Source organism: Dermacentor albipictus, chromosome 1 (genome assembly GCF_038994185.2).
Source record: "Dermacentor albipictus isolate Rhodes 1998 colony chromosome 1, USDA_Dalb.pri_finalv2, whole genome shotgun sequence".
In the NCBI taxonomy this organism is placed as follows: Eukaryota; Metazoa; Arthropoda; class Arachnida; order Ixodida; family Ixodidae; genus Dermacentor; species Dermacentor albipictus.
Window position 1 is genome coordinate 375,206,961 of NC_091821.1, and position 10,572 is coordinate 375,217,532.

The 10,572-nt window shown below is 44.4% G+C and overlaps 2 protein-coding genes across 2 annotated transcripts; one reads left to right on the forward strand and one right to left on the reverse strand.

Annotated features, from left to right (window-relative positions):
- Positions 1-854: 854 nt before the first annotated feature.
- On the reverse strand, positions 855-6,526 carry MED4 (mediator complex subunit 4). Its single transcript, XM_065431584.1, has 6 exons — positions 6,385-6,526; positions 6,088-6,206; positions 5,902-6,017; positions 3,436-3,580; positions 3,212-3,349; positions 855-1,082 (listed from the first exon to the last, which is right to left on the reverse strand). Exons 1-6 carry the CDS (start codon positions 6,450-6,452, stop codon positions 913-915), a joined length of 756 nt encoding a protein of 251 aa, XP_065287656.1. The 5' UTR covers positions 6,453-6,526; the 3' UTR covers positions 855-912.
- Positions 6,527-6,660: 134 nt separating this feature from the next.
- Positions 6,661-10,300, forward strand: LOC135901756 (NKAP family protein CG6066-like). Its single transcript, XM_065431583.2, has 8 exons — positions 6,661-6,907; positions 7,004-7,111; positions 7,244-7,321; positions 7,584-7,645; positions 7,775-8,017; positions 8,688-8,763; positions 8,919-9,068; positions 9,948-10,300. Exons 1-8 carry the CDS (start codon positions 6,834-6,836, stop codon positions 10,114-10,116), a joined length of 960 nt encoding a protein of 319 aa, XP_065287655.1. The 5' UTR covers positions 6,661-6,833; the 3' UTR covers positions 10,117-10,300.
- The last annotated feature ends 272 nt before the right edge of the window (positions 10,301-10,572 follow it).

The window sequence follows — 10,572 nt, forward strand, 5'->3', positions numbered from 1 at the left end:
ACCCAGCTCCTCAGGCGCGGCGGTGTCGCCATGAAACCACGTGACACCGTGACGTCACGACAGAGGAGAAGTGGCTTTGGCTCAACTCTTGCAAGACGGGCTGGGTGGGAATCGAACCAGGGTCTCCGGAGTGTGGGACGGAGACGCTACCACTGAGCCACGAGTACGATGCTGCAAAGCGGTACAAAAGCGCCTCTAGTGAATGCGGTGTTGCCTTAGAAACGAGCTGTTTCTAAGGCGTGCGTCTCTTGCTCAGGCGCACATTTCGTTGCCGCGCCGAACGCTGCTTTGCTCGACGCTCACCGCGTCTAATGCGGGGCGCGTAGTCGCTGCCCTGTAGCCCATTGTCTTACACCCCTTGGCGGGTCGACGGGAACGCTGTCGCGTTCTACTCTTGAAGGCGAAGCAGTAATGCATGAGTTGTTTCTTCGTCTAGTCGAACCAAATATAGCCAAGCAACAGCAGTTCACCAGACTAAACAGTGGTTCAACAACTAAAATAAAGGCTAGTATGCTTCGCATCCTGGGCTTAACCTTACCTAAGCCACAGCCATTTTTTTTCCATTATTTTGCTCAAATGTGACAATTAAGGTAATGGGGAACAGGTGTGTTGCTATCGTAGCTGGCATTAAAGCTGATTCTTGGCACAAGAATGCTTTAAGGAATGTACAAACCTGTATATATTGGCAGGGCAGTTCGCTCCATTCAACTGTGCCATGCTGAAGCGTTCCAGGTATCTTGCACAGAATTTACGTTTGGGTACACACTCCATTTGACCACGCGTGAGTTAGTGGGCGCTACAGCGGACACACACCACACCCCGATGGTGAAAGAATAGCCCAACACCATGCCATGCAGGTTGTTCAAAAACACTTTTTGTTGATATGTACAATGAGAAATGATAAGTGTCTGTTCACTGGCTATCACTGGAAGAGCTGCTAGATGAGTCCGTTGACATGACCTCAACGTCTTCATTCTCTTTGCTTTTGGCATCCATGCCAACAGAGTTGTGATTGCTAGAGATGGGTGGCTTGATGTCTCCTCCAATCTGCCATGAAAATGACTGCCCAAGTGGATTCTGGTCTGCAAAGGATAAAACAGCAACTTCCTTCAATGATTTCACATCAGCTGTCAATATTATTTTTTACCAATTACAATTCCTTCAGCAATTTACTTTGCTCAGTGAATTTACTTTACACGTGAATTCACACCAATAGCTAAGCATGCTTTTCCTGTAAGCAGATACAATTTCTTCACGCTCAATGTATCTCACTAAGCATACTTTATACAGAGCCACAATTGAAGCGCTAATGACGAACACCGCAACACTATGAGAAGATGTGGCACAGGTCCCATTTGTGAACATTCATAGCCGAGCCTGGCTGTTCTATAGTCAGTAGCAGATGAATGTGTGGTGAATGAATCATTCGCTAACGATCCTGCTGAGTACAGAAATTGTATAAGTCACTGATTCCAATACAAAGCCCTGCTTTCGGAAATATGTAAATCTAGACTGCAGAATACCCAGCTCGTAAAAACTATGCCAAATATACACTGCAAAAGCTAGAATAAATAAAATATTCACTCTCTGTACTTCGCTGTCATTTGTATATCCCCTTGGTGATATATATGCCATGTTATGAAATCACTATGATTATACACATACAGTCCAAGTTGCTATGCAACTGGTTTACTACAAGTAGCCTAATGTTGATAAATGAAAGGCCACTAATAGTGTTACAAACGTGGTCCTATACCTTACTAATACTGACCAATGATAATCTGATATTACAGATGACACATGCCTATTTGCATCTCTGCAATTTCTTGTGTACTTACAGAAATGAGCCAATTAGTCATGCGAGCTCATGGAAGATCTATCAACATGGTATGTTTCTAAACGCAACACTTTCAAGATGTAGCGTGCCGGCTCCTTGAACATACCAGGGCCAGATTCCTTTTAAGGCAAACAGCTTTCTTTGGCTCTTTTACCCATCTTCCTGGTCGGTAGTTGGCGGTCAGAGCTTGGAACAAAAGCGGCAATACAAAGGGTGCACATGCTCACATTGCAGGGTGCATTAATTGCCGCACACCCACTGTCGTGTCTCTCTCAGACGTACGTGCTGTCCATTTATACTACCGCTACAGATGTGCTGGTTAATGGCTCTGTTCTCTACGGAATTGCACAATTAAACCACAAGCGCTACCTGAATATCTTTGCTGCAACAAATGCACATACAACGCCAAGTGCACCATTTCTTTAATAAAGCAAATAGTTTTCTTGAACCGTCCGGCTATTTGCTTACATTGACAATCACTGTTGATGATATCTGCGTAATTTTTAATTTTCTAGTACTTCCTTCTTATCCCACGCAGCTCACATTGGGTTAATCCTAGTGATAACATAGGTAGAACTTCGTTCAGACCACTGAAGAAGCACAAGATGGAATTGAATTGTTACGTTATCCCGGTCCAGCTGATCTATCTCATGTCAGTTTCAATGTCGTAAACTATTTGCACATGCCCTGAACCAAGTCTGCACGATAGCAACAGGCTCACTCTGTTAAAGTAAGTGGCAATGTACAGGCGCCGCCAAAAGTGGTATACTCCATGCAGCGGGAGCCGGAGCAACGCCAAACTGCATCGCAACGCCATCTACAGGCAGCATCTGGGATTGAGACAGCTAATGGGTGCCCTTTATTATCTGCAGGCATGTCACTTGACTCGTGTCAATGTAGGTGGCGTCGCGATGAGTGTGCCGCTGCTCCGGCTCCCGCTGCGTGGAGTATACCACTTTTGTCGGCGCCTGTACATCACCTTATACACTAACTGGGAAGTGTGGGTAAAATCAGGAGCTATTCCATCTGCTAATACGCTTTGCGACTCTTGCACCAAATGAATCCATATTAGACATTTTGCATAAGCCCTGTGCGCCATTTTTGTAAATAGGTGTACCCACATGTTGAAACTGCCTACCCTACAATTTGAAAGTGCTATTACTAAGCCTTTGTTTATTATTATTTTTTTTATTCGACTGAGCAGTCTTAAAACTCCAATTTAGTTGCTGGTGTGACTTATGTCAGTGTTAATGGTATTTGAATTTTGTACTTAGCACCAGGCTCCTCCTCCAGTGCCCTTAAGGCCTTGGGATAAAATAATTGAATTGAAAATGGCTCTTGACTGCATCCAAGCTGTAAAAGGTAGCCCCTCACCAAGGTGACGAGCAGCATTCAGGTCTCCCAAGCTCCCCTGTGGCTGAAGGGGTGGCCCCGTGAGAGGAAGATCGCTCAGTCGGCCGAGGTAGCCCTGCCGCATCTCTATATCCGTCGGGTATGGCCTTCGTGGGTCACCTAAGAGGCAGACAAAACAAAATGAGGTCACCATGAACGAAAACAAAGCTACAGCATGCAAGTGAAACCTGCTGTGCCAAACTCACCTTGCTGCCAATTGTGCGGCGCTGCCACGGCATTGCTCGCACTGATTCGATGAGCGTATTTGATAAGCTCTTCTGATGAGACTGCCCTCGCATTTGCCTTCTCAATGCTCTGCAGCTTCTGCTTCGCCTGATATATAGCTGTAGACTGAAACAGGCCATCAGAACGTGACTGCACCACTGAGACATGCATTAGACACTATCAGTACAAGCTCAAGACATTGTTAGCTTTCTTCTTATGAGTGTGAGCCACATACACTGTGGCTCTAGATGAAGCGCAGATCACATGATCAAATACGACTGTTGCACTTTCATTCTTCCCCTCAAGCACAGCAGATACAATTTCAGGGAAAATTAACAGTTGAATTCTTTGAGCAACATGACATCCGACAACTGTATGAACACAGTGTGAACCTTCTAGGATTAATGAGATAAACACAACAGCAAGGAAAACAAAGTCCTATTGTGTACTGAACGTTATTTCAGGGAGAACTAAACAAAATTTATTTTAATGCTCGCAATTACTTGGAACATTAACATACAAACAGAACACTCGAATAACTAACAGCTGCTTTAATTATCAGCTATCCTTCTATTATTTATCTTGTGCCTTTATTAGCATTTCTGTACAGCTCCTTGCATACATTAAGTAAAAGGGCAATCACGGTGATAATAATAATATTTGGGGTTTTACGTGCCAAAACCACTTTCTGATTATGAGGCACGCCGTAGTGGAGGACTCCGGAAATTTGGACCACCTGGGGTTCTTTAACGTGCACCTAAATCTAAGCACACGGGTGTTTTCGCATTTCGCCCCCATCGAAATGCGGCCGCCGTGGCCGGGATTCGATCCCGCGACCTCGTGCTCAGCAGCCCAACACCATAGCCACTGAGCAACCACGGCGGGTAATCACGGTGATGGCATGATGCTTGTGTGCCAACAATGTATTTTTGTCTAGTGCTTCACAAAATAAAATTCAGTTGACAGTAGCAGTCTTGTCTGTCTTGCTTTTGTCTGCATCATATTAATGCGGCAAAGATTGCATTAAATAAAACCAATTAGCCCAAAAGTCAGTACTGTATGGAGGAAGCTAGTATGGGTTGGCTGCAATATTAAAGTCTTAACCTGAGCTGAAAGTATCAAACACAGAAAGAGAGAACCATTACGAATACGACTGGCAACAGCCGCCATGTGCAGGAACGTAGCCAGGAGGGCGGGGCACACAGGGCTCGTCTTCCCACTCTGCTCTCCTCAAAGTTTTGGTTAGTGTGCGACCTGTCCTCACCACTTCCCCCTCACCCTCCCCATCCAAAGTCAAGTGCAAGCACCCTTCTACTCCTATGAAAATATTTCTGGCTACGTCACTGGCAATGTGTGTGCACTACTGTTTTCAAGGAAAAGCGTGCTTGCTTTTCGCAATGGTAGCAATGCAGGCCTCAGGAGAGCACGTGAGATTATAGTAACGCTGTGTCTAAAGGTACGTTAGGTGTGCTTACCTGTTTTGCTTTCGTTTCGCTAGCTCTGCGGCTCCCACCTACTGATTTTTTGCACATGTTTTTGCAGAAGGACGTTTATTTAACGCAAAGAGGACTATTAAAAAATGCTTTTGAAAAGTCACGGAGAGCAACATACGAAAAGCCTGGCATGAGCGGAGATACTGCTCCAGGGGAGAGCCGGGTCTCTGCTACGCTCCTACTGCTCCTCCGGGAAAATCATTGATGTTTCTTTGCAGGCAGAGCGCCGTAAGGCGCGATAAATGTATATCCGGCACGACTGACTGAGCACGAGCGCTATAGGCGATAGAAAAAAAATGGCTGTGGCTTAGGTAAGGTTAAGCCCAGGATGCGAAGCATACTAGCCTTTATTTTAGTTGTTGAACCACTGTTTAGCCTGGTGAACTGCTGTTGCTTGGCTATATTTGGTTCGGCTAGACGAAGAAACAACTCATGCATTACTTCTTCGCCTTCAAGAGTGGAACGCGACAGCGTTCCCGTCGACCCGCCAAGGGGTGTAAGACAATGGGCTACAGGGCAGCGACTACGCGCCCCGCATTGGACGCGGTGAGCGTCGAGCAAAGCAGCGTTCGGCGCGGCAACGAAATGTGCGCCTGAGCAAGAGACGCACGCCTTAGAAACAGCGCGTTTCTAAGGCAACACCGCATTCACTAGAGGCGCTTTTGTACCGCTTTGAAGCGTTGTACTCGTGGCTCAGTGGTAGCGTCTCCGTCCCACACTCCGGAGACCCTGGTTCGATTCCCACCCAGCCCGTCTTGCAAGAGTTGAGCCAAAGCCACTTCTCCTCTGTCGTGACGTCACGGTGTCACGTGATTTCATGGTCACCGCCGCGCCTGAGGAGCTGGGTTGAGCCCTCGTAATATGCTTCGCATAAAATCTGTCCGACGTACACCCAGCAACGAATAAAGCGTCCCGCGACTTTTCAACACCAGTAAGAACCTAATGACAACGTACCATCAAACTTTCCGCGTCTCTCAGCTGCCATTGAAGCATCTGTATGTCATGATCTTGCTTTTCTACTTCTTCTTGGAGACTGTTTATCGTTTTCTGGACTTCTGCCTGTCCTGCAGCTGAAACAAGAAGCCGCAAAAACATCAACGCGCGAGTGCTACACTAATCGCGCCTGTAGGATGACCTTACCGATCACCAGTGTACGTTTCAGCTCTTCGTCCTTTGAAACTAGCAATTCGGCAAGCTGGCTATGTTCCGCCGCTGACAGTCGTTGATTCTTCGGAGCAATGATGTTTTCAAACAGCTCTCTGCAAGAGAATGACAGATGTCACGCAATGGAAACGCCAGCGACGCTAGCAAAGCGCCGGATGGAAAACGATGCGAAGCCGACAGAGTAACAGGACATTGCCCTCAAAGCTTTAGTGAAGCAAGTACAACACACTTGTGCTTCTGTTCTGTCTTTGTGGAAACTTTTCTAGCACTTACTTAGCAATTATTTCGATGTCATCGACCAGTAGAAGCAACTGCTCTCGCGTGCTCTGGGGAGCTGCCATGTTTTATGCAAACGAAAAGCGAGAAAGAAAAAAAGTAAGTGAAACCGGAACAGCATGATATTATTAATCCAGTATTATTCCATTAAAAGAACAGCATGTTTTTTTCTATTTTTAACTTGTAATTATTACAAATAGATCGCCTAAAAATACCAGGAGGTCGTGCTACAAAAAGCATTTATTTTAGTACGAATGTTGAGCAAAACAGAAACTGCTTGCACGGCTGAAACTGTTTGATAGTTTGCGAGGAGAATCAGTCGGACTGTGCTAAATATGTAAGTTGCGTGTGGTTGTGTGTTGACACCAAATAGAGGTTTAACGCGCGTTTTAAGCGTGTTAAGCGGAACTTAGTTCGCTTCATTGGCTCCATCGAATGTGTCCACCATGAGTAGTGGCCTTCGCTACCAGGTTCCCGCCGCGGCGCCTAGCTTTGACAGCTTCAGGAAGAAGGATTACAGGTGCGTTAAAGCAGTAGTGTGTGCCTCGGTATGCTAGTAAGACGCAGTATGTTTGCTGTGCTGCCGTACTGATTGACTGACTGACAACTCTCGTAGGCCATCGGATTCGGATGCCGCTAAGCACCGGAACGATCGGGAGGATGGTCCCTCTCAAAGCAACTTCAGACGACCGTTGCCTGACATGACAGACAGTTTCATGGCTAGGTATGTGTTTCAGCGGCAGGCGTACGTCTAGAAACAGTCGGCAGTTATACTGTCGTGAAGCAAGCCCGTGACAAGTTTCCTATTTTCATGCCCACCTCACCTTTCTTTTTATTTTCTCTCGCCTCATTCTAGGAGGAGACAAGAACGAGAAAAAATAGGCATCCAGGGTGTGCGCAGTTTGTGGGGTGAATCACCAGAGAGACCACTTAAGTAAGTTGCAGTGCATTATTTTCCTCCTTGTGCCTACATGCGTATCACAAGAGAAATAATATGTGCAAGGAACATTACAGCACCTTGCTAAGTAACAAAAGTGACCACAGGCGGTGACAGCTACTACTTTCATGCTGCAAGAATCTCGGGAATCTAAATAGCCGCAGCCTTCTTTTTTTTTTTCTAGGTTCTCTTTTCTAGGTTTTTCTGAAAGTTCCTAGTTGTGGTACTGGCTGTTGTAACTGCATTTCTAATTTTGCAGTTCTGACGAAGAACAAAGCAGCAAGAAGAAGCCCAGCACTGAATCGCCTGATGCCCAGAAAAGTAAGCTTGACACCAAGAATCAGTTTATTTGAATTTGGTAAATGCAGCTTATAGGCAGCATTTTGTCAATCCTGAACTTCAACCCGACCTGTTGAACTTGCCTCCTAAAGCTCGGCATTTTCATTGCAGAAAGCAAATCAAAGAAGCGTAAGCACAAGCACAGCAGGGAGCCCTCCACACACAAGAGCAAAAAGCGCAAGAAGGAAAAGAAAAAGCACAAAAAGAAAGAGTCAAAAAAGAAGGCAAAGAAACACCACCATCGACGCAAGAGTAGCTCCTCCAGTTCATCCAGTTCTTCAGACTCTGAACGCTCAGATTCTGGGAAGCGCAATGCTGGGGACAGCGACTTTGAGATGTGGGTTGACAGACGACGTGAGTACCAAAATATCAAAGGTGGTGTGTCCTGGTGCATACAGCCCCCTGCTTGTTCTTCTCTGTTTGCACCTAACAAAAAAAATGAAAGTTGGGCAAGCTGCAGTTGATTAATGATGGCAGCTATTGTGGAAAAAATAATTGTGACAAAACTAGAAGCACACAGGGGCAAGAACTGTCTTTAGACGACTATCACAGCAACTGACAATGATATGTCTGCAATATTATTTGAAGTGATAGTAACATCCAATGTCAGTGGTACTTCCAGCAAAATGTTGCCGGACAGCAGCACTTTTCATGCTCTTATTTCTTAGCACATGTTATTTTTCGTGCATTACCTATCTTGTACCTACGTCTACCCTTTACTATTAGGCACTCTTGTAGCAGCAGTTTTTACAGTTATGCAGATAATTATGCATATGTATCTAATTTAACCAGTGTTTCCTGCATTGTACCTTGCTACTCCACAATGTACTGACGCAGTGACAAGTCAGAACGGGTACCACCTGTAATTTACCTTATCCACTCCATTTCTCATACTGTGAGAAAACGTGTTTTGGCATACATAACAGACTTATTTCACAAGCTCCAGCATTGCATATTTTAGTGTTTCTTTTGATGAAAAGCTGCATAAATTTCTGATCTGTCCATGTCTTCCTCTATCCTTTAGGAGAAAATGATTCTGATGATGATGATGAAGTAATCGGCCCCCTTCCGAAACAACATGTTCAACTGTCTGCTAAAGAGTAAGTGCACTGTGCCTAATCTTGAATTTTCACAATGTTAATAGTGGTGACATTCTTAACATTTGCAAAAACAAAGTTCCTGCATTAGTGTTCAGCAAAATAATGCACTTTTGGGCAAATGACGCAACCCTTTGCTAATTTCTCTTCCCTTACAGTTATGGCAAGGCCTTGCTGCCAGGAGAAGGTGCAGCAATGGCTGCATACGTGGCAGAGGGAAAGCGAATTCCAAGAAGAGGCGAAATTGGCCTAACCAGCAATGAGATTGAGTCATTTGAGTCCGTTGGATACGTCATGTCTGGCAGTAGGTATGTGGCAATATAAAAAAAATGGTTAACCAACAAAACAGAAGCAGTCGCATTGTAGAGGGCCCGCACGTCTCTGAAAGAAAATGTGGCATGAATAATGTAGCATGAAACTACAAAGAAAAGCCCATACGTTATACAGAAAATTTGTACTCTTGAACACATTTGAATTTAGAGTACAGTCAAGTGATACCATGTATGACTAGTCCAGCACCATAGAATTTCCTTTGAATAGGCATCCGTTAACAATATACAGAATAGGTGGTCAGAGACATAGTTCGCGCACCTATCTGCCCTTGGGAGAACTGCTTCTCCATGGAATCTGACATCAGATAAAATGATGTTGTGCAGTTGTCTAGACTTACAGCACTTTATGAAACTGAATCAGCATATAGGTCTTGTGATTGCACACTAATATGGTGCATACGTAATATCAAGTGCTCTATAGATGGCCTGCTGTCAGTGTATGCGAGGTAAGCAGATGCAATGCACTACATTTTCATGAAGCCCCATTGGCGATGAAACTGAGCACAGATTTGACTTTTTTAAAGCTTGTCATCTTGTTTGTTGTTTAGATGCTGAAATCGCTTAATTTCCACTATGTGGTTTCTTTGATGCATAGATAACGTTAGGGTTTTAATCCTGAGAAAATGCTGCTGTAATCAATTATAGAGAATGTTCTACCAGTGTCACACGGTCACTTTTGATCCCAAACCCAATCAAGATCTAATTTCTCGTCGATTGTGATTACTTTCTTAGTTTGTGCAAAGGAGCCCAGCAGGATATTGAAATCCGATCCCGAACAGGCTCGATTGCAAACAAAAGTGCATCATGTGACACCTGTATTACAGTGGTTGTATTTTTTTTTCTTCACTTGAACAGGCACCGTCGCATGGAGGCTGTGCGTCTACGTAAGGAAAACCAGATCTACAGTGCAGATGAGAAGAGAGCTTTGGCTATGTTCAACAGGGAGGAGCGTCAAAAGAGGGAGACTAAAATTCTGTCCCAATTCAAGGAGGTCATTAAGGCCAAATTGCACAGTGACAGATGAAGGACTGTTTCAGAAACAGTGTATTTGTTCATGTGTTCATCATTTGCTTGCACTTTCTTTTTGCGAGGCACACACTTCTCACACGTGTATAGTAAAGAAGTGTAAGCATGCCGTTGAAATTTACCATCAGTAATGTCCATTGCATTCATGTGTGTATAATAAACTATTATTATTCTGCCTTGAAGTCAGTGAATGTGTTCAAAATAGAGTGTACTTAGTACACTTTAGTTCAAGTGTACCCAACGGGAACCACCCACCTTTCCCCCAATCTGATAATGACGACCTTAAAGCCATCTTCGTTTCGTGCAATCTACTTTTTCAAGTTTAAAAAAGGGGGAGGGGCGACAGAAATGAAAATAGGCACACACACACACACACTATATATATATATATATGTGTATGTATGTATATATATATATATATGTATGTATGTATGTATGTATATATATATATGTA

Excerpts from the sequence above, each read along its gene's own strand:
- MED4 (XM_065431584.1), bottom strand. The coding sequence starts at position 6,452 with ATGGCAGCTCCCCAGAGCACGCGAGAGCAGTTGCTTCTACTGGTCGAT. Across the intron at positions 3,581-5,901 it reads GAGACGCGGAAAGTTTGATG|TCTACAGCTATATATCAGGC; the intron begins GTACGTTGTCAT and ends GGCCTGTTTCAG. Across the intron at positions 3,350-3,435 it reads GCCGCACAATTGGCAGCAAG|GTGACCCACGAAGGCCATAC; the intron begins GTGAGTTTGGCA and ends TCTGCCTCTTAG.
- LOC135901756 (XM_065431583.2), top strand. The coding sequence starts at position 6,834 with ATGAGTAGTGGCCTTCGCTACCAGGTTCCCGCCGCGGCGCCTAGCTTT. Across the intron at positions 8,764-8,918 it reads GTTCAACTGTCTGCTAAAGA|TTATGGCAAGGCCTTGCTGC; the intron begins GTAAGTGCACTG and ends CTTCCCTTACAG. Across the intron at positions 9,069-9,947 it reads TACGTCATGTCTGGCAGTAG|GCACCGTCGCATGGAGGCTG; the intron begins GTATGTGGCAAT and ends TCACTTGAACAG.